This window comes from Notamacropus eugenii, chromosome 4 (assembly GCF_028372415.1).
Source record: "Notamacropus eugenii isolate mMacEug1 chromosome 4, mMacEug1.pri_v2, whole genome shotgun sequence".
NCBI classification, from domain to species: Eukaryota; Metazoa; Chordata; class Mammalia; order Diprotodontia; family Macropodidae; genus Notamacropus; species Notamacropus eugenii.
This window is the reverse complement of record NC_092875.1, coordinates 190,126,985-190,152,171: the sequence shown is the minus strand read 5'-3', so window position 1 is coordinate 190,152,171 and position 25,187 is coordinate 190,126,985. Positions and strand designations below refer to the sequence as shown.

Here is a 25,187-nt window from a genome sequence, read left to right as displayed (position 1 = left end):
CTTGGATAAAAAACCAACAGTAGACATAATAGCTTTTTCTACATGTTTGGAGGACTGTCATATGGAAAAGGGCTAAGACTCATTTTCCTTGGTAGCAGAGGACATACCTAAGAGCAAAGGATTGACACTGCAGAGCCTCTGATGTGGTACAAAGAAAAATTTCCTAGAATTTTGGTATCTATAAGTGGGATGGGCTGCTTCAAGAGCTAGTAGGTTCCCCTTTAACAGAAGTTTTCAGACAATGACTGGATATCAACTTGTGAGAGTTGGAGAAGAACATTCATGTTGAGGTATGGGCTGGTCCAGATGCCTCCTGGACCAGCTCTGATGTTTTTCCTTTTCCATTTCCTAGTATAAAAAGCAGTAACATAACCAAAGGGCAGGAAGATACAAGAGGAAAAAGCCTGAATAAGTTGTTAAATTGGATACTTAGTCCTTGAAAAATAAACAATCAACCATATTGAAACTTTTCAAATGAATAATCTACCCTCACTGCCTCCACTTTCCTCACCATTCGCTTTGCAATCTGGCTTTGATTGAAACTTTTCTCTGGAAAATCATTAATTATCTCCTAATTGCCAAATCCATTCCTTCCCCATCCCCCAAATCCTAATACTCTATGAGCTTTCCATAGTATCTGGTACTACCGAGCTCTCCCTCATCTTAAAGTAATGTCTTTCTTTGGTTCCATGACACTTCGGTGTTCTGGTTCTTCTATCTTTCTGGCTCCTTTACTGACTTCTTTTCTTTCTTTGGACCCCTCCTTGTGGGCTTTCCCCAAATTCTGTCCTGAGATGACCCTTTTCTTTCCTATACTCTTTCTGTGGTCATCATGCTCACTCAAAAATCACTTCTATGCAGATGACTCCCAAATTCGCATTATTAATTCTAACCCAGGGATGTGCTGGAGTCAGCTCTAATAACTAAGAGAGGATTATTAAATTTTCAGTGAGCATTTACACCTCAGAAGGTTACAAATCAGGGCTTGATTTATTGTTTTCTTGACTTTCCAGGCTTAAGAAAATATTAATAATGCAGATTAAATTTTAAAGTATGTGTGCAATACATTCCCTCCCCCACCCCCAGCTGGGCTGTTACACATTCATTAGCAGGCCCCTGTTTTGTTCCACAAATACTGCTGAAGCTCAGCAGGAGTGCAGCAGAAGGCTCAGGTGATGAAGACTGGAGTCTTGGTAATCCTGGGCTAAAAATAGTAATAATAACTGGCATTTATACAGCACATTAAGGTTTGCAAAGTGCTATATATTATCTCATTTGAGTTTCCCAAATCTCTCCCTGACCTCTCTCTCCAGGTCCGGTCCCACAGGAATCAACAGACCTGGGTTCAACTTCCCCCTCTGATATTACCCGTGCGACTTTGGGCAAGTCACCAAATGCCCCTTGTTTCCTCATCCATGAAATTTTGGGGAAGGGGGCTAGATGGCTTCTGAGGTCCCTGTTGACACTGAATCTATGATCTTAGGATCCCTTCCTTTCCATTCCACCTGTTGCCACCCTAGTTCAGATTTTAATGACCCCTCTCATGTAATGCTTCAATAATGTACTAAATTATCTCTATGTCCTCTTTCCTTCTTCCTCCGACCGATCTAGCATAGCATAGCTGTTACTTTCCTCTTCTGATTGTGTCATCATCTACTCTTGTTCAAAACCCTTAAATAAATATCCATTATTCTTTGAGGTCACGAATAGTTATCTGTCACATTTTTCTTTTAAAATTTCTCCATAGCACTTTGAATGGAGTAATCGATCAATATTTGTGAAATGAATGAATGAACGAATAAATGAAGAAATGAATGGTGACTCTGACTTCTCTGATTCAATCTACACATACCATTGGATTGCCAGCCTTCATTTTTAAGGTTCTATCTATTATCACTTCCTACCCAGCTGTAGTTATCTCTGCTTCCGGCACTTTGTTGTGAATTGTTGATATTCACAGTGCCACTGTGAACTAGCCACAGTCATGTGTATTCTCCCCTCCCCCCCATTACATTATTCTCCTTTCACATAAAAGAATGAAAGCCACAGGTCACCTGTGGAGCCTTCTAATCAAAGGATTTACTCTCAAAGGTTGAGCTACTTTAATAAAGCAATAAAGAAGGCTGCCTATCAGTGTGGTCAGAAACACCTAAGAACCAGAGCCCACCATCATGACAGTGAAGAAGGAGTCTCACCTTTTCAAACTGTCCAATCTGCTAAGGGAGGGGCTTTCCTACCTCCTCTTCCTTTCTTCTTCCTATCTTCTAGCTTGTTTAGCAAAGGCAAGTCATAAGACTGGCCCCAATTCTAAATGAGACTTTTAAAACTAAAGTGTGGATCTCTTTGCTACTATACAAGTGTCTCAGGAAAGACAGTGGGAAGAGCCCAAACATCTGAAAACTGTCAAGGCATAGATATTTAATGATATGCTACCAAGTATTCATTATTTATAGGGGGTTTGGATATGGATACCCCTTGGCTAAATCTTAATTTAGGTTAAAGGCAGATTTTTTTTTTATCTGCTTCACTTTGTTGGTGGAGAATTGACTTTTACATTAAGCAATACATTAACAAGAAAAGTAATGGCAACTTTAGGAAAGCAGTGTTCAGAAAGAACGCTGTAAAAGAAGGAAGATGTATTTGGTCACGGGAGGGAAGGTCATATAGTGTAATATTCTCATTCCTACCCTAGTTTGTATTTGTTTTTCTGAAAATGGTCAATAATCAGCAACCGTGGCAAGATTTTGCATTCTCCATGTTTTTCATATCTGTCTTGCTCATGGTGCTTCCCATGCCATGTGGGTATGGAAAATGCCTACTTTGATGCTTAACTGTTGTATGGGGGTGACCTTGGATTCTCAAAGACTGTGCCAGGGAGAGGAAGCTCTAGAAGGGTCTGCCATTCTGGAAAGCCTTTGGATGATTTCCTATTGACAGTTTGAGGGTCAGCCTAGTTAAATACGGAGAAATCTTTTTTTTACTAGAAGGCTGGGCATTGGGTGATAAATTCTTTGACTGTGAAAACCCATTAATGTTTCCCATAAAACTGTGTTTGGCATATAATAAGTGCTTAATACATGATTCCATTCATTTATTAGACATTAACATATGTGTGGATATGTATTGAATGCATGTAAATTATGGTAAAGGACCTAAGTGTTCACAGAATAAAATAATTCAGCAAGAAGAGGTAACAGAAAAAACAGAAATACTGATTAAGTTTGATAACACAAAGGTAAGGAAATATTTGTTTCCTTTCTTATTCACTAGCCTTCTCTTGATCTTTCTTAGATAAAAGTTGTGCAGAATGAAACAAAATAAAGATATGGGCAATGATTTGGATAATTCATGGAAGAAACATGAATTTCTCAAGAAACCCCAGATGTGAAGAATTGACCTTTATCTTTCTTCTCTATTCACTTCATTGGACAACACTGCCCAAGGATACTTATGATATATCCCACATTTGATTAGCTGGGGGCAACAAACCCTATTATCTATGTGCCAAGAGACCATCTTAAATAACACCTAAAATTCCTTCAGAACATAACTTTGAAGAATGCGATATAAACCTAACATGAAGGATTGCTCGGTGACCAAGTTTAAATACAAACTATAAGTAGCTTTTGGTATTAAGTGGGCTCAAGAGAACTCATTAAAGTGTATCCATTCAGCAACTGCTTTCATGCTACAAGGAGAGGCTGCTGAAGTGAGAAAGACTGTCACCACCGTAAATCTAAGCATCCACAAGGAATTGTTGGTGGAATTCTCCACAGCTGTTCATTCTGTTATGCCTACATTGGTGCACACTTGTGGGTACATGCAGACACACACTCTCTCTTCCTCCCCCCCAACACATTGTTCTAAGAGAGATCACTCAAAAAATCTTACATTTCAGCAGTGACAACTGAAAGAAACAACAGTTGCCTGGTACAGCTGCAGACCAAATGCAAAGGTTAAGAAGTGGTAACAAGCAAATGTGGCTCCAACTGTGAGCACAGAAGAGAGGACAGTTATTTTTCAAGAGAAATGTTCCTTGGGAAACCTGAATTCTCAGAGCATATCTGTCAATTACTTAAAAAAAAAAAAAAAGATGCCATCACACACAAGTTTACTTCCTCTTACTTCTCAATCCAATTTAAGGAAAAAGAAGAAAAACAAATTGGCAACAGTGGAAAGCACTGAAGATATTAAGCTGAGGTTTGCTATCTTTGTGACGCTTGTATGAAAGAATAAAAACCTGACTGTAAGTTACTTCTATATCAAAATGGAATTTTAAAAAACCTCCCAATGGCCATTTGATTAATTAATTCCTCCTAAAGTTGTTATTTCCCATGAAAACTGTTAAAAGCCCCTTTTGCCCTCCTTTGCAAGGGCTCTGTGATTTCGTATTATAACTGTCATTCATTTTTTTTTGTTGTGTCCTAAAGAGCATAAGTGAGAAGAAATCTATTTGATTATTTATGAGAGCAGACTGTGTTGCCATTTATTCTGTCACTCTCTAGAGTCCTATCATGGTCTCACATTTTTCAAACCATGCATGAAAATGTATTTTTGGAATCTGGGGTAGAGACAAAAAAAATTACAAAGAATTCTTCAGGAAAAGGTATGAAAATAATACACAAAACTGCAGAGTTTAGAGATGGACAGAATTCTGTATACCTACCCATCCAAATCAGGTACAACTAATAAGTTTCTTAAGACTACATCAAAAAGACTCACAAACACTCTAATATCTACATACAAAATCTCTAGTACTTTGTATACTTTCTGGCAGATCCCGTGGAAGAAAGGTGTGAATATCAGCAAAACAAGTTTATGACCATGCCATCAAAGTTTCTGTACACATAGTGAACAGTACTGTTTCTGTTCTTTCCATAAAAAATACTCTTACTCAGTGCTGGGGCAGAACTATCACCTTTTCCTTCATGAACTGAAACAGACGCAACTCCTCGTAAAGGATCAATTATTTGAATGGAATATTTCTATAATTATACATGTTGGCCCCCAATTTCTTATACTAAGTACTTATGCTACACAGTATCTTTGTTCCCAGCTAATAGCAAGTTTGAATATACATTAACATCAAGTAAAGACTAAATATTTTTCTTTAATGAATCATTTACTTTTCACTTTTCTCTTTGAAACTCCATAGCACCAAGAAAGTAGAGCCAAGATGGTGAAATGGTAAGAAGTAGTATGGTGAGTTCCCTTCATAAAAATGTCTCTAAACAGATCTAGAAAATGCGTTAGAGCAAATCTTGATGAGGAAATTCAGAAAGTGTCACAGCGAGTCATTTGTCCAGCCTAGATTGGCATAGGGAAAGGGACAGGAAGGTCTGTGGACACAGGGGACTGATGGGAATGGGAGCTTGCTGCATGAAGTCCTCCAGTACAATAGCTTAAGGGAAGGTCTCAGACCCCTACAAGGGTACCATCAGCCCCACAGTGAGGCACTGAGATAGAGACAGGTACCAACCGGAGGCTTTGTCACTACCCAGTACTAGGTCACAGATCCAGAGTTGACTGAAAAGGGGACCTGCGTATGGGGGTGGTGTTTCCAAGCAGGGAGACCCTGAGCATTCCTGATGTAAAGACCAGAGCTGCAAAGAAACTCTTGAAGTTCAAATACAGGAGTGAGGAGAAACAAGAAAAGGTAAAGCTGAATAAACAATGATAAAGAATTAAATAAGGACAATCCGCTTATATTCAAATGTGAGGAGATGATATGCGTGTCCCCACTGAACACTGTCATCATCAACAGTCACAGAGGAAGATCAATTAGTCAGCACCTGGGAGTGGTTCTTGATGATCGTAAGAATGGAAAGAGAGGGGAAGAGGAATACACTGGAACGGAGGGGAGAGGGGATTATTTATCTCACATAAATAATCAAGGTACACATACAAACAAGGAGGAAGATCTGAGTAGGTGGAGGGCTCACATTCAACCTCACTTTCATCTGGCCAAAACCTCACTTTCAACTGGTCAAAAACATGAAAAATACACAAGCACATATGCATATTTGGGATATGGAAACACATTTTACCCAACAAGAAAACAGGAGGGAAAGGGGAGAGGTGGGGAAGGAGAATTAGAGGGAGGACAGATTAAGGGAGGGATGAGACCTAAGCAAACAAATTATAAGGATGTATAAAAGTATCTATAACTCTTCTGGAGTTTGGCAAAGAATGGGAATCTGAGGGGGTGCTCCCATAAATTAGGAAATCACAGCCAAATTATGATATATAAATGTGATGAGATACAAATGTGCTGAATGAACTATCAGCGCACTGACCAACTACGCCTCCAGGGGACTAATCACACCTTATTAACAGACAGGTGTGAACGAGAGAAGTATCCTTTTGGACACAGCCAGTATAGAAAGCTGTTTTGAGTGACTATATGTGTCTGTAACAGATTTAGTGCTTCCTGTGCGCTCAACTGGGGCAGGAGATAGGAGGGTGAGAAAGTAGATTTTGTCTGATTAAAACAAATTTTATAAATATTATATACACATAAATTAAACTTCATAGCACCACTATTTAATACAACTCATTTTATCTAAGACTTTCAATACAGTTTAATTTATTTTTATTTTCAGGTTATTTTCACTTTATTGCATTATGAGAGCAATTCCATTTATAGTCTGAGAAATTCATGTTCAAAGTTTGTTGACATTATCATACAATGAGACAGTAATTAATCCAAGGAATCTTGACTGTCAATTCATTAGTCTTTAAGCATAACCTGTTATTGGTTACTTTACTGTTGCAAAGACCTAGCTGTTTCTTTTTTATAGCAAATAAATTTATAATGATAGTGATATGAAATCAGCCTTGAGCAGGCAATTTCCTTATAGGTGGTGCTTAAAAAGAGATGCAGTAGTTACTATCATACACTACACACACAATCCTTCTTATCAAACTTTTTAATGTGAGGTTCTTTTCTCATAAACTGTGAGAACACAACAGAAGGAAAAGTTACACGTGTTGTGAACTGTTTTTTCCCTTTCTCTGTTTATTTAGGCAGTTAGATGGTACAGTAGACAGCATGCCGAGCCTGGTGTCAGAAAGACAAGATCAGAGGTGACCTTAGATATTTACTAGTTGTGTGGCCAGGCAAGTAATTTAACTCTATTTACGTCAGTTTCCTCATCTGTAAAATGGGAATTAATAATAGCATCTGCTTTCCAGGGTTGCTGTGAGGATCAGATGGAATAATTCTTGTGAAGTGCCTAGCACAGTGCCTGATGCAGCGTACGTGCTATATATAAATGGCAGTGATATTGCTGCTGCGGCTGCTGCTGCACAGTAGGGAAAGTGAACACAGAACACTGAATATTTAAACTTCGTAAGAGGAGACTTAGGGCAAGCGACTCAAAAGCCTGAACAAACTTAGAAGCCCCAGGTTCCCTTGCACGACCACAGCCTCTGCCATGGTATTCACACTTCAGCACTAACCCCAACCTCCAACAGTCTGAAAGGTTAGGTAGGGAAGAAAGACAGCCAAGGAAGAGGAGAGCCCCCCTTTGATGAGAAATGTCAAATAACCGCTCTTAATGGAAACGGATGGTAAACCTTCTAGTTAAAAAAAATTTCTATGTGAAGTCACACCAACACTCTCCAGTAATGAAATTATTAAAAAGAAGAAATATGGTAGAGGAAGTTCTATAAAACTTAAAAACCTCCAAATTCAAGTGGCAGTTAGATGCATGTTGACACTTTATCAGCCTCCTATTACTATCTCCATTTCTCTACTGTCTCTCACCATTCCAGTACCAGAACTGGTCACTTATACCCTTTCCACTATGGACTCCCCCAAATGGATCCTTGGCTTGCTCCTTGGTGTCATACTGGTTGGTAAGAGTATCAGGCATCTAACTACACTGTCTTCCTACTTCCTGTCTTCCCACCGATTCTGTTCCTCTTTCCCTTCTCTACCTGGTACCTCTTGCCCGGTTACCTGGTAAACAAATCAATACTTCCATTGCTTCTGGAAAGGGCACCTCATTCAGTGGCCCAAGGTTCCATTCATCATCCTCATGATTTCATCCTTCCCTGGTTACCTCTCCCCTGTATGTGTCATCTCCTCCTATCACAAGGTAAGCTCCTTGAAGGCAAGGTCTCTCTCTCTCTGTCTCTCTCTATTTCTTTTTCCGTCTTGGTCTCTCTCTCTTTATTGGGGGTATTTGTATCCCCAGAATCTTGAAACAATGTTTGGCACACAGTACTTAATAAATGCTCCATTCATTCATTCAGCAGCCCTCCCTCACTCAAAACAAAGTCAAGTGCAAGTTGTGTCATCATTTCTCTGATGGCATGGTCTTCTTCAGCAATGAAGGACGAACACACACACACATTTAGCAAGGGGGAATCCTCTAATTTATTAAAAGGCAATATACAAGTTATGAGTTATTTTCAAGAGAAGATTCTGACTTAAGTAGTACCAAAAACCTGGGTTCACTTTCTTGGACTCATGGATGAGAAGTCATGGGTGCTACACAAAAAGTAATGCAACACTTACAGTCTTGCTCCAAGAAAGGCCTGTGGTATGGTGTTCCTTGATGTATGCTTGAAGCTCAGTCCAGATATTCAGGTAGGACTTCACCCAATCCACATGGCGTAAGTCACTTAATCAGTGGGAGAAAGACAGAATCATGTAAGACAGTGGTGATTTTGTTTTAATGCTATATTTATACCTACTAATCCAAAAGACCTTTTTCTATTTGCTATTTCCATTTCTTCTTCCCCATTTATCTCTAAGAGTGGAAATCATCTGCATATTCTAGATCTGATCTATCTATACCAGGGGTGGGGAACCTGTGGCCTTGAGACCACATGTTGGCCCTCTAGGTCCTCAAGTGCAACCTTCTGACCAAATCCGAATTTCACAGAACAAATCCCCTTAATAAAAGGATTTGTTCTCTAAAACTTGGACCCAGTCAAAAGGCCATATCCAATGATCTAGAAAGCCACGTGTGACCTCCAGGTCTATACCAATCAAGCTGATGTAATAACTATGCAGCTTTCTTGTCTTTCTTGAGAGGCACCTCTGAAGGATTTTATCTGGCTGCTTATTTCTTTTTTTCTTTTCAAGGCAACAAATACTGTGTTTATTAGTTCTTTAAATTTATAGAGTATTCTAATATATTAAATCACAACGAAGTGAACAAAATCAGTTACTGAATACAGTAACATTGGTCACCCATTTTGAGGAAGGATTTTTTATCCCTTTAAGTGCCTCTTTAGAACTCTGGAATGCCCATTGTGGAAAAATCCTAGTGGAAAAAATACTGACTTCCTAAATCTGAACACGTTCTTCACTGTCCAATTCATCTGGTGAACTAGGAGTGGGGAGATGGCCATAACCACTGGACCATCCTTCCCTCTTCTGACCAAAACTTGAGGTGATCACAGTTACAGCCAGTCCAGCTGTGGCCTTTACTTCCTCCTCTGAAGTTGGCTGTTGATTTCTAAAGTGTCACCGGTGTGCACAATGCTTTATAGCCATGAAAATGTAAACAAGCTAAGTCTAGCTTTTTGGACCTTCTACTTTTTTAAGAAGATGTTTCATCCAAATAAATCCAGCCAGGTAAAAAGAAGCAAAAGAAATCCCAAATTAAGTGGGATAAATTTGGAAATTTGTTCCATTTCCCCAAATACGGACAAGCTTTTATGTATTCATGGATCTCATGTAAGACTTAGTTTTAACTTAGGATCTGCTTAATTTTTAAAACTTTCTTCAATAAATACACACAAATGTGTATACGCACGTATGCACATGGAGGTACCATACTGCTTTTAAAAACTGCCCCAACAATACAGACTGTATTCTTTTAATGAGAGCTCTTTTAAAAGGATAAAATGAAAAGGTATAAATAAATAATTACAATTTCATGTGGTGATTTTTTGTGAAAAAAAAAATAAGTACACAAAACTGCTGCATAAAAATCTATTTACCGTGTAAAAAGGGGACTAGACAATGGAAAAGCAGGGGAGGTGTGGGGTAAAGCTGCCCTGGAGCCCAGGCAGGGCAGCCTCACACAGGAAACTCTGCAGACCACATTCAACTAGAGGAAAAAAATAGAGTAGTGGGGACCTCTTTGTGACTTCCATGTGACTTCTGCCTCTTATCCAAGGTGAGGTAGAGGACAGAAGGGGCATGATAAGAGGCTTTGCTCTGGTGTTTCATAAGCCAAATTTGGGAGAAAAAATGAGGCATATATTGAACAAATACCATACATGTGCATATATATATGCGCACACATACATACATATATGTGTCTATGTGTGTGTGTACTATATACACTGAGTATATTTTTATAATGATGATAATAAACACTGACACTGAGGCAGCACTTCTAAAATTTGCCAAGCCCCTGTTATACGTAATCTCATTTGTGTCTGAAAGCAATTCTCTGGGGTAGATAGAAGTATTGTTATTTTCACTTTGCAATCTGAAAGAGCTGAAGCTTCCTGAGTTTAGCCTGTCAGTGGTGACATTGTATTAAAAGAAGGATTTGAACCTAAGTTTTCCTGATTTCAAGTCCATGTAAACCTGGGGTGGGGGTGGTAAAACCAATTTTTTTCACCATGATAAGCTTGTCTTACTTTAACTTGATGGACCAGGCCATCAGTGTTCAGGTTCTAATTTATAAAGTGTTGGAAAGGGAGACTTACAAAGTTAGATGCATGTATTTACCTGTATTTTAAAATGATTTTTATTTTTTGTTTTTCTGAACTTGACAAACCTATGACTATGAGCATTCCCAAGTACAGAGAAGACCATGAGGATTATACATAAAAATGAATATCATGTCTGGCTTGCTTTATTAAAAAGCATATAATAAATTCAACATGTTAATTTCTAAACTATCCACCCTGTCTGCCTCCTCATGAAGTTCTTATTGCTCTCTTTGGTGGATTATTTTCAAAATGCTTCCATGACCTGCTAGAACAGTGGTTCTTACCTAGGGTTCATGAACTTGTTTTTAATCTACATTTTGGTAAGTATTTCAATATAACTGGTCTCCTTTGCTATCATATCTTTTGTTCTATGGATTTAAAAACATTTAAAAACATCATTCTGAGAAAGGATCCATAGACTTAGCTAGGCTGCCAAAAAATGTTAAGAACCCTTGGGCTAGAGCTAACTGAAAGATAAACAGAACCAGCCACAATTACCATGGAAAAATCTGCACCTGGGATAACATATGGACAAAAGATAGTGATGAAGCCAAACCAACCCGCTTATTCTGGTCCCTCACTCAGGGGAAGTATCAGTCAGTTGATACACTTATTTGATAACAAGCAGAAAGCCGCTGTATGTACAGTCCTTTAATGAAGATGCTAAAGGAGGACAGGCAGAGGTCATCAGCCTGTCTTTCAATTCTGGTGCTGTTTTTAAAAAGGTAAAAACTGCTCAGTAACCACAGTGTTCAACAAGATTCAGTTGTGAAAATTTTCTGTAGGCCCTGAGTGAAACTGTGAAATAGTAGAAGAATGAAGCACGCTTGGGCCCATCTGCAATACAGAGAAAGAACTGATATTGTTTGAATACAGCATGCTATTTTTCACTTTATTTCATTCTTTTTCTTTTATTTGAGTCTTCTTGTACAAGATGACTAATATGGAAATGCTTTACATTACTGCACATGTAAACCTATATCTGATTGCTTACTGTCTCAAGGAGGTGGGAGGGGTGGGTAAGAGGGAGGGATGGAATTTGGAACTCAAAACTAAAAAAAACGTTAAAAATGTTTTAACATGTAATTGTGGAAAAATAAAATATATATTAAAAAAAGAAAGCAGGTGGTCACTCAGGGTGGTGGGATATAGAGTATTCTGCATCCCTAGGGTGGTCTGTCCCTGGCAATGATGGGAGAGTTTATGGCCAGGGTTCTAGTTTTACTGGAAACAAAGTGAATGGGTTCTCTTGGCAGTTATTCCACAAGGCTTAGAATAGATTTGCCCTTGATGTTGCCAGAAATACACTTTCCAGCCAAATTCTGACATTTACAGAGCAGCCCCAGATTCTTTTTGTGGTATCAGAATGCTAACTCTGACAGAAGAGGAAGCCTCAATTTCTCAGCACTGCAGCTGAGATGCCAGCGGGTAAGAGGTACTGCTACTTCCCACCTTACCTGACCCCCCGCCATTAATACACAGGAAAGAAGTAATGCTTAGGAAGTGAGGTGCGGAAAGAGGAGGACACACTAAAGGGAAAACAGAACATTTCTAAGCTGGTACATAGGAAAAATAAGGAAGGCTGAGTGATGCCAAGTGTCTTCTTTATATTCATGTAGGATAAGCCTAGTGGCCCTCTGAATTGATGCTAAACATGGTTTAAGTAACTTGACTCACTCTGTGTGTGTGTACCAACAGACATATTTTTTTTTAACCCCAGTAGTCACTAATATGAAGGTGACCTTTCAGCAATTACTGCTTTCATGTTTTAAAAAGTAAAAATGACTTACAATCTCACTGCCATCAAGTAATTCATGTTATAATGTTCTATGACATCTAAGACACCAGAGACAATTTGGATTCAGAATGTCTGGGGAAATGAACACACCCAAAACTCTCTGTATGAGTAGTTATGTTACCAGGAGAGAAAGGGGAGCATGACAGACCTTGGGGAACTCCTGTGCCACAAAGAGCCATTGCTACTGAGAACAATGAAGATGCCGGGTCCTTTTTGTAGAGTCATCCAAGCAGAACTCCCAGAGTTCAGGATGAACTTGGCATGAGTGCATACGGACCATGATGTTTAATCAAAATGTGTCTGCTCTCTGTGACAGCAGTGATGGTGTCATAGTTTACGAGGAAATATCAGCCAAAATTTAAAATAAGTAATTGCTAAAGATGAGCAATGTGAAAAGTGTATTACAAAGTGTACTATACATTCTCATAATATTTATAATTCTTATTTGTTTCATTTGCCACTTGAAATAGTAATTTATTTAATTATACAATGTGCTTACTTCCTCTCATTCTCACTTTTAGATCTATGCTGGTAAGGGGAAGTAGGATCTTAATAATTCAATCCCTCAAATTCATTTTCACCTGAAATATACAGTTTTGTGACAAAAATGATAGTGGTATCCCTCCCAAGTGAAGAGGTTTCATGACCCCATTTGGGGTTTTCTTGGCAGAGATAATGGAGTGGTTTGCCATTTCCTTCTCCAGCTCATTTTATAGATGAGAAAACTGAGGTAAACAGGGTGAAGTGACTTCTCCAGGATACAACTAGTAAGTGTCTAAGGCTGGACTTGAACTCAGGTCTTTCTGACTCCAGGCTCAGAATTCTATCCACTGTGACACTTAACTGCTGCCGATAGTTGAGAGTAATGATATAGATAAAGATTACTTAGACTTCAGCCAAGCACTTAACAAAGGGTTTCTTTTGGGTAAGACAAAAAAGATTTGGACTAGAAGACACTATGGGTACTTTGATTTTGAATTACTCAATGTCATCTTGAAGAGAGGTGGTAAAGTGTCCCAGTTTTCTGACTCTGGTCCTATTGCATATTTCTATTGATGCCTTGGATGAAGGCATGGATAGTGTTTATCAGATTTTCAGATGAGGCCAATATGGGAGGGATTCCTAACATGCTAGATGACAGGCAGGACCCACAAATATCTTGATGGAGCAGAACAATGAGTTAAATCAAATAAGATGGCATTTCATGTGGATATATGTAATGAATATGTAAATGGATAAATACAAGGTACTTGTTTTACACAAGTTAAACTCGGTGGCATCAGATACATGACAGAGAAAGACAATGTTAGACAACAGCTCCTGGAAAGAACATGAGAACGCTTTTTGGTGGACTCTGAGCTCAATAGAAGTTGATAGTAAGTATGATATGGCAGCCTCCAAAATTTCTGAGAGCACTTCTAAATCTCAGATCCCGTGATTCTTCATCTTATTATCTCAAACCAGGATCTCCCTCTCATCTGTCCTCTTCCTCTTTACATGGCTCCATTTTGTGATTTCTCCTTTCCCGACTTTTACAAATTACTGACATTTATAAACTGATATTACTAAAGGAAATACAAAATAGTGTATATACTGGAAAGAGTAAAGACCACAAGATTTGCACCCCCTGCTCTGAGACCAGCTAGAAGTCACTAAAAATGCTCTGGGTCTTGGTTTCCTCATCTGCAAAATGTGGATAATAATACTTGCACATTATCAACCCTCTTGTAACTGTTGTGATCAAAGCCCTTTGTAAACCTTAAGACACTTGTAGAAATGTGACTAATTTTTAGATTACAGCAAAAATGGGGAAAACACACAATGTACACAAAATTGGTGAAGTTGCTCACCACAAGAGTAATAAAGAAGTGATATTTTAAATATCTGGATATTTGTTTCATTTTTTATTTTGTTTTGTCTCTCTAAAAACAAATTGAATTTCAAAGATTTCTGAAAGAATTCATGGACTCTGCTAAACAACAGTAGCACAGCTACTTCTAAATGATCAACCCCAAAGTAAGGACAATAAAAATAAGGCAACATACCTGTGCTTGTAGTCCTTTAAGACCCTGTTAGTATAAAATGTAGCAGCATCATTCATCTCCTTGACATAAGGACCTGGTTTGGGGGACTAAGAGAACAGCACCATCACCCCAGCATAGAAGAAAAAATAACAAAGCAAGAAAATGGTTCAGAGAAAAAAAGATAAGCAGTGGAAATGGTGATACTTTAAAGTCATTAAGCAAAAAATGAGCGCATTAAGGCTAGGGAGGGTGATTTCATAGATCGCATAGAACATGTTAAGCAGAATAAGAATTTAGTGTAGGCTGAAAAGAAAGAGGAAAAAGCCTCTGTTAATGCATCAGGCTAAAGATGAAGAAACAGGAAGATGGAGCTTCTATCTTTTTACATGTATAAATATTAGTTGTGTCATCAACTACCAAAAGAGTGCCAAGATGAGGAATTCCCAAATGATGGTGCAGACTTACCACTGCTATCCACCCTAGTGCAGGGATGCTTTCACTCACAGCTGAAAGATGATTAAACATTTGACTCCCCCGATTTCTCTCTCTGAAAGTTTGTATTTCCTGAATCTTTTCCGATATTGGTTTGAGAAGTGCAGCCACATCATTCTGCAAATAGCCAAATATGAAATATTGTTATTGAAGACAGAACAGAAACAAAGATGCTCCATCCATGTTGGCTTAATCAGAAGCTGCCAGGATTTTCCATTTGTCTGGTGCTTTTAAGTAAACATATGTGAAGTTTCTAGAACAGAATGAGTTATTTTCTTCCCCCGAGACAACTTCCAAATTTTCAAAAATTCACATATTTTTCCAGGTTAATAGTATTATCTTCTAAGATGTAAAAAAATAATAGCATCAAAACCCTTTTATGTAGCCAAGGTCTAGAATACATATAGGGAAAAGAGACACCAAGAAGAAGAGCTCTTATGTTCGTCTAACATTTGGTAAATATGCTTTCTTTTGAGGATCCTGTGAAGTAAGCTGCTCAAGAATTATTCTACTTGGCAAATGAGGAAACCAGATCCTGGCCATAAAGAAATGACTTGTCCCCAGATCACACAGAACTGACTAGAACCCAGTTTTTTTTTATACCACATCCAATGTACTTTCCATTATGACCTTCTTCCAGAATAATCTGAACTATCCTGAAAACACCATGAGTAACTCAAAACTAAAACCGTTTTTCTTCTAGTTGGAATGATCTGGCTTGTCTTTCAAAACAATGTAAACTCATTCATAATACTTGCCAAACTTTAAAGTCCCTGGATGCTGTGTAAACTTGGCCCATAATTATTAGACATAGCGACTTCTGCTGAATCAATCATTTGACATGCCAGTCAAGTGGAAACATACTGCTGTAATAGTCACTATAGCAATGCTATATTTCACAGTTTCTCTCTTGCATTCTCTCCTCTGCCTCCTTCTAAATTTTAAGGAGTAAATAAAATGGCTCCCTACTACCCAATCATGTCTCCTTTGGGATATGCCACTTGGTAACCTCTAAAGCCTTGATATGAGCAACTGAAGAGATGTGAGCTGTATTTAATTAAAACCTGTCTATGTCTTCTCCTCCCAACTCTGCTTTTCATCTTCCATTTGGGTTTTGTTCTCTCCCATTAGACTGTGAGTTCCTTGAGGGCAGGGCCTTTTTTTTGCATTATCTCTTAGCCTAGCACCTAGCACATAGTGTTTCATAAATGCTGGTTGACTGACATATAGGAGAGACCCACACGGTGAGTTAAGAACTTTAATAAGTTTGATAGCTTCCATTATTGTAGGAGTTTAAGGTGCTTTGTAAGGGAGAGGAATTTGAAGTGATGTTTCTTGGAGATAATTATGAACTTTGGCAGGTTCTATAGCTGAAGATGGGGGCAGCTATGTGGCACAGAGGCAGGTAAGACGGTGCAGTGGATAGAGCGCCAGGCCAAGAATCAGGAGGACCCAAGTTCAAATTTGACCTCAGATACTTACTAGACGTATGACCCTGGGGAAGTCACCCTGTTTGCCTCAGTTTCCTTATCTGTAAAATGAGCTGGAGAAGGACATGACAAACCACTCCAGTATCTCTGCCAAGAAAACCCCAAACAGGGTCACAAAGATTTAGATATAACTAAAATGACCGAACAACAAGCTACAAGACAGGCTTGAGAAAAGCCTTCTTGGAATCAGTGTTTAAAAAGCAAACATTTTCTTCTACTGAAAGCAGTCAATGCATGATCAGGAGTCTCTCACAGTATTCTCTCAAAAGGTACCAAATTTTGATGTGTGGTTGCCACATTAGAGACCCCAGCTGCAACAATCTGCAAAGCCACAATAGCCTTAATTCGGGGACCCTTTGAGAAAAGCCAGGAGAACGGAATTGTTGCTGATTGCTGGCCTACTGCCCTCAGAGAAAAACAACCAGGGCTTATGTATTTATAACATTAGATAGATTTATTAAGTCTATTCTTGTTTATCTCTGACTTCCCAAGAACAAACCATAAAGTTTGAGAAGACAGAGGATTTTGGAAGATCTTTTATATCAGTTATCTGATCAAGACATCATAAAGATTGAGAAAGTCTGCTCCTGCCTCAGTTTGACAATAGCGTGCAGAAAATCAGAACTGTTTTTTTCCCCCTTTTTCCTGAATTAAACATGTAAGGCTGGAAGTACTGAGTGCCACAGCTATGAGCCTGTTCTAATAAACACCAAAGCTTTTATTCTGTGCCAACAGTTTTCTCCTACAATTTAAAGTATGTTTACATTCTCCAGCTCATCTTGAACTTTTGCAGTGGGGATTCAAAACAGAGAGAGAATGTTGTTCGCTTTATGGTCTGTTTCCAGAAAACCTTCACAGAGGGCTAATGAGGGAGAATGCTGATAAAGAGATCCTTTTAGCTATTTCAGTGTTGAACACATAGTAGGTACTCAATGATATTTGTTGAAGTGAATTGAAACAGAACTTTTCCCTAAGAAAAGAGGAGGATCGGTCACTTAGTAGGTTTCAAGGATTTCTTTATTTAGAGTTTTAGTGGGATCTTTCCTTATTTAGTTAACAACCCAAGCACTCATTGGTTAGATATATCTGTAATGAGCCCACTATGCACTCAATGTTTCTTCAGGCTTCCTTTACTCACTTTCCTAAGGCAAAGTTATGTTTTGCAAAGCTAAAGTCGGTCCTAAGCAAGGGAGGAAAGGAACTTTCTACATTTCTATAGTCCAGAGATTTCAGGAACTACGTATGTATAGATTCTAACTGGAGTCAATCAAGTAATAAGTATTAAGTTCCTACTATGTACCAGACACTGTGTTAGGTGCTGAGGATACAAAACCAAAAATGTAACCACTGCTGCCTGCCTGCTGGGAGGCAACATTCTATTAGGAGGAAGGCATCCTGAGCACATAAGAATACTGTTGTTGTTGAGTCATTTCAGTCCTGTATAAATCTTCACGACCCCATTTGAGGTTTTCTTGGCAAAGATACTAAAGTGGTTTGCCATTTCCTTCTCCAGCTCATTTTAATAGATGAGGAAACTGAGACAAATAGGGTTAAGTGACTTGCTCTGGGTCACAAAGCTACTAAGTGTCTGAGACCAGTTTTGAACTCAGGAAGATGAGTCTTCCTGACTCCAGGTTCATTGCTCTATCCACTGCACCATCTAGTTGCCCTTATAAGTATATGCAAAATAGAGATAACATTAATACAAGGTAATTTTGCAGTGCAGGGTACTAGCAGCTAGGAAAAATCAAGCTAGGCTTCATGTAGGAAGTGGCATTTGAGCTGAGTTTTGAAGGAAAATAAACCACATTCTCACAGGATGAGGTAAGAAGGGAGAGCAGCCCACACATGGAGGTCGGGTACCACACAGACACAAAGATGAAAGATGAAATGTCACCTATAACGAATAGCAAGAAGTTCCCTCTGGCTGGGCTACAGAATAAAGGAAGGGAACTTGTGTGTAACAAGGTGGGAAAAGTAAGTTAGGATCAGGTTGTGAAGGATTTTAAAAGCCAAACCACAGGACTTTTTATTTGATCCTAAAAGTAATAGGGAGCCACTGCAGTTTACTGAAGAGGGGAATCACATGATCAGACCTGCACTTTCAGAAAATCATTATAGAACTGTGTAGGATGGATTAAACTGGGGAGAGACAGTACAAAGAGATCAATTAGGAGGTTGTTACAATGGTCCAGGCAAAAAGAGATAAGGGCCTGAACTAGTTTGGTGGTTAGGTAAGTATGGAGGAGATATTTTTGAGAGAAATGGTAGAGGTAGAAGTGGCAAGATTTGGCAACTGACTGAATCTGTGGGGTGAGGGAGAGAGAGGAATTGAGGCTAACACGAAGGTTGTAAACATGTGTGACTGGAAGGATGGTGGTGTCTTCGACAGAAATAGGGAAGTATGGAAGAGTGATGAGTTTTAAAGGAAAGATAAGGATTTCTATTTTGGACTTCAGGCACTTAAAATGCTTAATGCGCCAGAAATCAGCTATCTACTTCATTCCCTATCCAAAAGCAACTTTAAAAAATGTTTCTGAGAGATATATTTGTCCCACAGTACATCACTCTATTTCAAAGAGTATTCCAAGACTTACAAGGTCTATGTGACCTTAACTTCTACCTTAGAGCTGAAAGATTGATATGTATTATCATTCTCATCTCAACTTAGTCCCAAGAATAACTGAATTGTTTTATAGAAATAACTAAAGCTAAGGGCTGACCTCATCTAGCTACAGCAAAGAGTTTACCTGGGGGATTATGGTGAAAATCACTCTATGCTCTTTGTGAGGAACAGCTCAGAATTCTCCAAATAGGAGCAAATTGTGCTATATAAATATGATGGAATGCTGTTGTGATGTAAAAAATGGGGAAATAGAGAATTTTAAAGAGAATTTAAAAGATCTGTATGCAGAACTGATGCAGAATGAAGTAAGAAGACCCAGAAAAACAATTTGTACTATGACACTGATAATTCAAAAATGAGTATTTTGAAGGCGTTTAAAAACTGATGAACTAAATGAACAGAACTAGAACAATTTATTCAATAATAACCACACTATAAAGACACTATGAACAGTGTAGGAATTCCAATCCATGCAATGATCATACATGATTTCAGAGTACTAATGATGAAGCATATTATTCACTTCCTGTCAAAGAAGTGATGGATTTAGGGCAAAGAAGGAGAGATTTTTTTTGAACCTATCCATGAGGGAATTTGTTTTGCTTGATTATATATATTTGCTAGGAAGAATTTGTTTTTCTTTTACAATGGAATAGAAAGTGAAGTAAGGAAATGGATTTCTGTTGAGCTAAAAAAATTTCAAAAGGAGAGATCTTTTTGCATCAAAAAGAAAAAAGACCTCACAGACAGAATAGACATGGTAACATATTCTAACCAAATGTCCCTTTAATGTTTAAAAAACCAACCTTTTGTGACATTCACTATTAGTCCAGTCTTCAAGCCTAATCCAGTCCACATCCTTGTTGGACCCCAAAGACTTCCTGTCTTCCCTTGTGCTGCTATCTTCAACAACTCATATTCTAATTTTAGTTCTCCCTCAAGTTCCTCTATATTTAAGGATTCTTCAGGTACTCTGCTCAATCCAACCCTATCCCAAGGCTAGAGTTTAAGAGTTTACATTTGTCTCACTGAGGCACCTGCCCAAGACCACTTTTTCCTCCCTTTCTTCCCATGTCATGACTACATAGCCCATTGATAACATTGTTTCTATGGAACTAAGCGTCCCTTGTAATATTTTGCCTTAAGTTGTGCTTTTGTTTAACCAATAAGAAGAGTATGCTTTCATGTCAATGACGAGTGTGGCCACAGATTAAAAATAATCTATTAATTCTGGAAGCAGAAATCCTTACTTGGTTGTAGAGCAGATAGAAAATAGATTAATCTGTAATTATATCTAAAAAGAATAATACTTTTGTAGCAATTGACGTTAAGATAGCTTAGAAGTGGTAGAATATATGCTCCAAATTTATGTAAAAATATTAACAGTTTAAAGGGATGAATCCAAGAAGCTCAGTTTAAAAAAACCTTAAATATGTCTTGGGCACATGTTATAAAAAATGACCTGTCACTGGTGGACAGGGACTCAATTATTTAAGAATAATTTAAGAATCCTGGCATAGATACTGCAAATGTTTGCCATTATGACTTCAGTCATAATTTGTTTTTCAACTAAATGCAACTGCTGTGTAAGAAATACCATATTAATCTCTTGCCATATTTTTCAAGCCTTTGAAAAGAATGGAAGGGGTGGGTGAAGTGGGGGGGGGAGAAGATAAGGTCACAAGAAGAGAGTAAAAAGAGAGACTGAAAAATAAAATAGTGAATAAAAATAAGACGGAGGGAAATTCACAAATGGTGATTATAACTTAGAATGTGAGTGGAATGTTTATACCAGCTTCCTCTGTGATGGCAAAGAACTAGGAATTGCAGGAATCCCCATCAATTGGGGCATGGCTGAACAAGTTATGATGTATGGTTGTGATGGAATACTTCTGTGCTATAAGAAATGATGAGCTCAATGATCTTAAAAAGGCACGGAAAGACTTGCATGAAATGATGAAGAGCAAAGTGAGCAGAACACTGTGTACAATAACAGCAAGACTGTTTTAAGAAAGACCTTGAGCAACCAAATCATTTTGACTATTATAAATACACAAATTAAAAATAAAGGACATATGAAGATGCTATCTGCATCCACAGAAAGAACTGATATACATAGATAGAAGTATGTATAGAATAAATTTATACACACACACACACACACACACACACCCCTATTTGTATCTAATGGTAGCCATCTCTAGAGTAGGGGTAGGGAAGAAAAGAAGAAATTTACATGATAACTGTTGAATATTTGGAAGGAATAGCAAGTTGTACATGGTAGATCTGCACTTTTATGTGCAATTGTCTTTTTTATTGTATTGTCATGGAAATGACTGTTTTGTTCTATCAACTGAAAATAAATTTAAAAAGAAAATAACCTTGACAATGTTCATGGTTGATACAAGTTTTCAGCAAACTAGTAATGAGTAATCATATAGTTGTTTGGTGTCTATAGTTGTTTCCAAGTTGTGGATGACGAGTTTCTTGAGATCAGGGACTGATTTCTGCCTTTCTTTCCATTCTCACCACTTAGCACAGTGTTTGCCACATAACAGGTACTGTTAACTTAAAAAATGCTTGCATCAGCGGTCACCTTTTAAAAGCTGTGGAGGTTTTACTCAAAGATCAAGATCACTTACAGATGCTAATGAATACACACAACAGCCTCCTGAAATGTTGATTCTTATTTCTGATCACTAGGAAGGTGGAGGAAAATCTATTCTGGAATAACTCATAGGTAGTTCCATGTATGAACAAGGGCAACAGTACATTTATGTGTTTATGCGTCATAGGCTCTTCCATGAACATCTGAGAAATGAAAGATATATGGAATACCAATCACCCAGCACTCCACTCCTTCCCTATTATGACCATGTTTAGTCTAACACTGACTGCTCAACACTCATTAACTCAAGTCCCTGTGTACCAAATAGAAATTGGTTTCTCCTAGTCTTTTCAGATCTGGATTGGATCTGTTTTAGTCATTCAAAACTCAATGTCATAATCAAGCAAATAATTTAATTAAATTCAACAGAAGCATGGCAACACCAAAAGCACTGCACACAAAGAAAGTACCATCTCTATTCACTTCTCACTTCCAAACCTTTGTGGCATTAAATCCCCTCTCAGGTTGGAGTCTGGTTCCTTGTTGTTCAGTCTCCCAAACATAGCACAGAAGTGGGATGTTTAAACTCACAACTTGTATGACAGTTATTAATGAGGATGATTTCCTGGAGTGTTCAGAGTTTTCTTGCATTGATGCCTCCAGAATCCCCTGGGTGCACTATGCATTATTCTGGATCAGCAGGCCAGCAGTGAAATAAAAAGCCTTTCCCTTGTTCTGGCTTTAACTGTGTCCCTGATCTCATAATAGCTGCCAGAGTATGGAAAAAGAGTTCCTCCAAGGCTCATCTCATACCGGGGGAAGCTGCAGCACATACACTTTCAGCGGTAATACTGATAGCTTTTTTCGTTTTTTGCTTCAACCTCCTTGCACGCAGCTTACACCCTTTGCCACAATCTTCCTTTATTCAAGTCCATTCATCTAATTTCACTCCAGGCTGAGGCACCATCACTAATCAGCTGTTACTTCTGCTGCCCAGCCTGTCTCTAGTCTCAGTAGCATAGGTGATACTTGGCACCAGTAAATACCCTTCTCTAACCGTCTATGCATAGGCAAATACTTTCTAAATTAGACCCTTGCTTCCATGAACAAATGTATCCTCTAACCATATTTTTACATCCCAAACATTTGTTACAGGTATGTACGTCTATACTCCTGGGAAATAGGCCTAAACAGAAAAATTTATTACAACTGGAAGCAAAATAAATTTTTGTTTGTGGACAACTGGAGGAAGCAATGTTTTTGTAGCTACTTCCTCAAGGCAGCTGTCCATCAATATACTCATTCCAAGTTCTCCTCACTGGTCACAAAACTCTTGTGAAATTTCTGAAACTGTCTAATGAAAACTTTCACAAAAACATTTGCCAAAATTGCACAGAACTCAAATCAAATCAAAGTGTAATTAGTGCTTGCTACATGCAGTGAACTGATAAAATGTACTTTGACAAATATTTTGGAAAATATTTGACAAAATGTCCCCAGAAAGCTTCATTTATCATTTCATTTTTCTAGGGATCCTAATTAAAAGCCTACCCTTTTCCTGAATCCTGTAGGCTTCTTTTGTGCTTTAAAAATTTAATTTTATATAGTAAAACCTTGGATCACCTAGAATCCTTACACAAATCATGCTTTTGAATAGCCAAGTTTTCCAAATAATGAAGGGTTAGGGCTTCAAGTGCTAGAACTTTTAAACTATTTTTGATGAAAATCTTTCTAAAATATACTATGTAGCTCCTCATTGTCTTAAAGTACACAGAACATTATCTCATTGTTTGTTGATCTAATTCATCCAACCTACCCACTACTGACAAATTCATCTTCTGGATAGACAAGTCTCACTATGTCACCTCAAATACCTAAATACTTTCAGTTGTTTACTGAGTAAAGGCTAAACTTTTTAGCTTGATACTCAAGTCCCCTACCAATTAAGCTACATTCTGCCTCTCTGGCTTATGACACATGTCTCTTTGTCTTATATTCTGTGCCATAGCAAAACCAAAGTACTTACTGTCCCTTTAACAGGTTACATTCCTGCCTCCATACCTTTGCTTAGATTGATCCAAAACTCCATAATGCTCTCCTTCCTGGGTCTGCTTACTAAGATCCTATTTATCTTTCTACATCCTCTTCTGGTGTGTCTTTCCTAATCACCCTAAGCTAAAAGAGATCCCTCCTTTTGGTTAACTCTTAGAATAGGATGTCTATGTCCTCACAATGTACTTATTTTTTTGCTCTTATAGTTATTCACATACATGTCTTTTTGTTGTTCAATCACTTTAGTTGTGTCTAACTTTTTGTGATCCCATTCCAGTTTTTCTTGCAAAGATACTGGAGTAGTTTGCCATCTCCTTCTCCAACTCATTTTATAGATATGGAAACTGAGGCAAATAGGATTAAGTGATTTGCCCAGGGTCACACACCGCATAAGTGTCTAAGGCCAGATTTGAACTCAGGAAGATGTGTCTTCCAGACTTCAGGTCCAATACTCTATCCACTGTACCACCTAGCTGCCCAATACATGTGCCTTTTATCCTCCTACTAAAATACATTCCCAGTGGAGGAACCAGTCTTGCTAACTTTGTTTCTTATCCAGCACCTAGAGTAATAGTATGCCCACAGTGGGCACTTAATCCTGTGCTTGTGTAATTTAAATTTACATTTAGAGCTGGGAAAGACTTTAAAGATCATCTAATTCTCTCCCTCCATCCTTATTTTCCAAATGAGGAAGCAGAAACCCCAAGAAAGGAAAAGGCCTGCCCAAAGTAATATAGTGAGGAAGCAGAAGAGAGGCGTCCCAGGAACTCTGGCTCTAAATCCTTTCCTATGTCACTGCACCACACCATATTATATTTCTTTGCTAAAAGCGTCATTAGAAGCACCAGCTATGACAATGTGCTCAAGATATAGCTGTAGGTGCAGTCAGACTGGACATCTCGATTCTAGAGACATTTATTCGGTTTTATGTGTAAACCACTGAGCAAGGCATGTAAGCAGAGAGTGTGGGGCAAGAAACCAAACTGGCACTAACCTTACCTGTGGACTTAAAACATGCTCTCTCAGAAAAGTCCCTATCAGCTTACTTTGGTGCACATTATCTTTTCACATAAAGGTGGAATTGGACAATGTGGTTTTATGGCTTCTTGAATTTAAATTGCAACATGGTTACTTTTCCTTTTTTCTTTTTAAAATTTCATTTTCTTTTTTCAATGAACAAAAAAATCTATTTTCTCTCCCTCCCACCTCCTCCTCTGTTGGGAAAAACAAAATGAAAAAATAAAATGCTTGTAACAAATACTCATAGTCAAGTAAAGCAAATTCCTGGACTGGCTGAATTCCAAAAATGTGTCTCAGTTTGCATCCTGATGAGCTGAAGGCTGATGCAACCTTCTGCCAAATCAGTCAGGGGTTCGTAAGCTTTTTTTGTGTCATAGATATATCCCTTCTT

The 25,187-nt window shown here is 38.3% G+C and overlaps 1 protein-coding gene across 1 annotated transcript in view; it reads right to left on the bottom strand.

The window, feature by feature from the left end:
- CAP2 (cyclase associated actin cytoskeleton regulatory protein 2) overlaps positions 1–25,187 on the bottom strand; it is a 165,567-nt gene that overhangs the window by 33,161 nt on the left and 107,219 nt on the right. The window contains exons 5-7 of the mRNA XM_072603923.1: positions 14,974–15,117; positions 14,530–14,615; positions 8,525–8,630 (exon numbers count right to left, since the gene is read on the bottom strand). Of these exons, the coding sequence (XP_072460024.1) occupies positions 8,525–8,630; positions 14,530–14,615; positions 14,974–15,117 (336 nt within the window). The remainder of the gene's footprint in view (positions 1–8,524; positions 8,631–14,529; positions 14,616–14,973; positions 15,118–25,187) is intronic.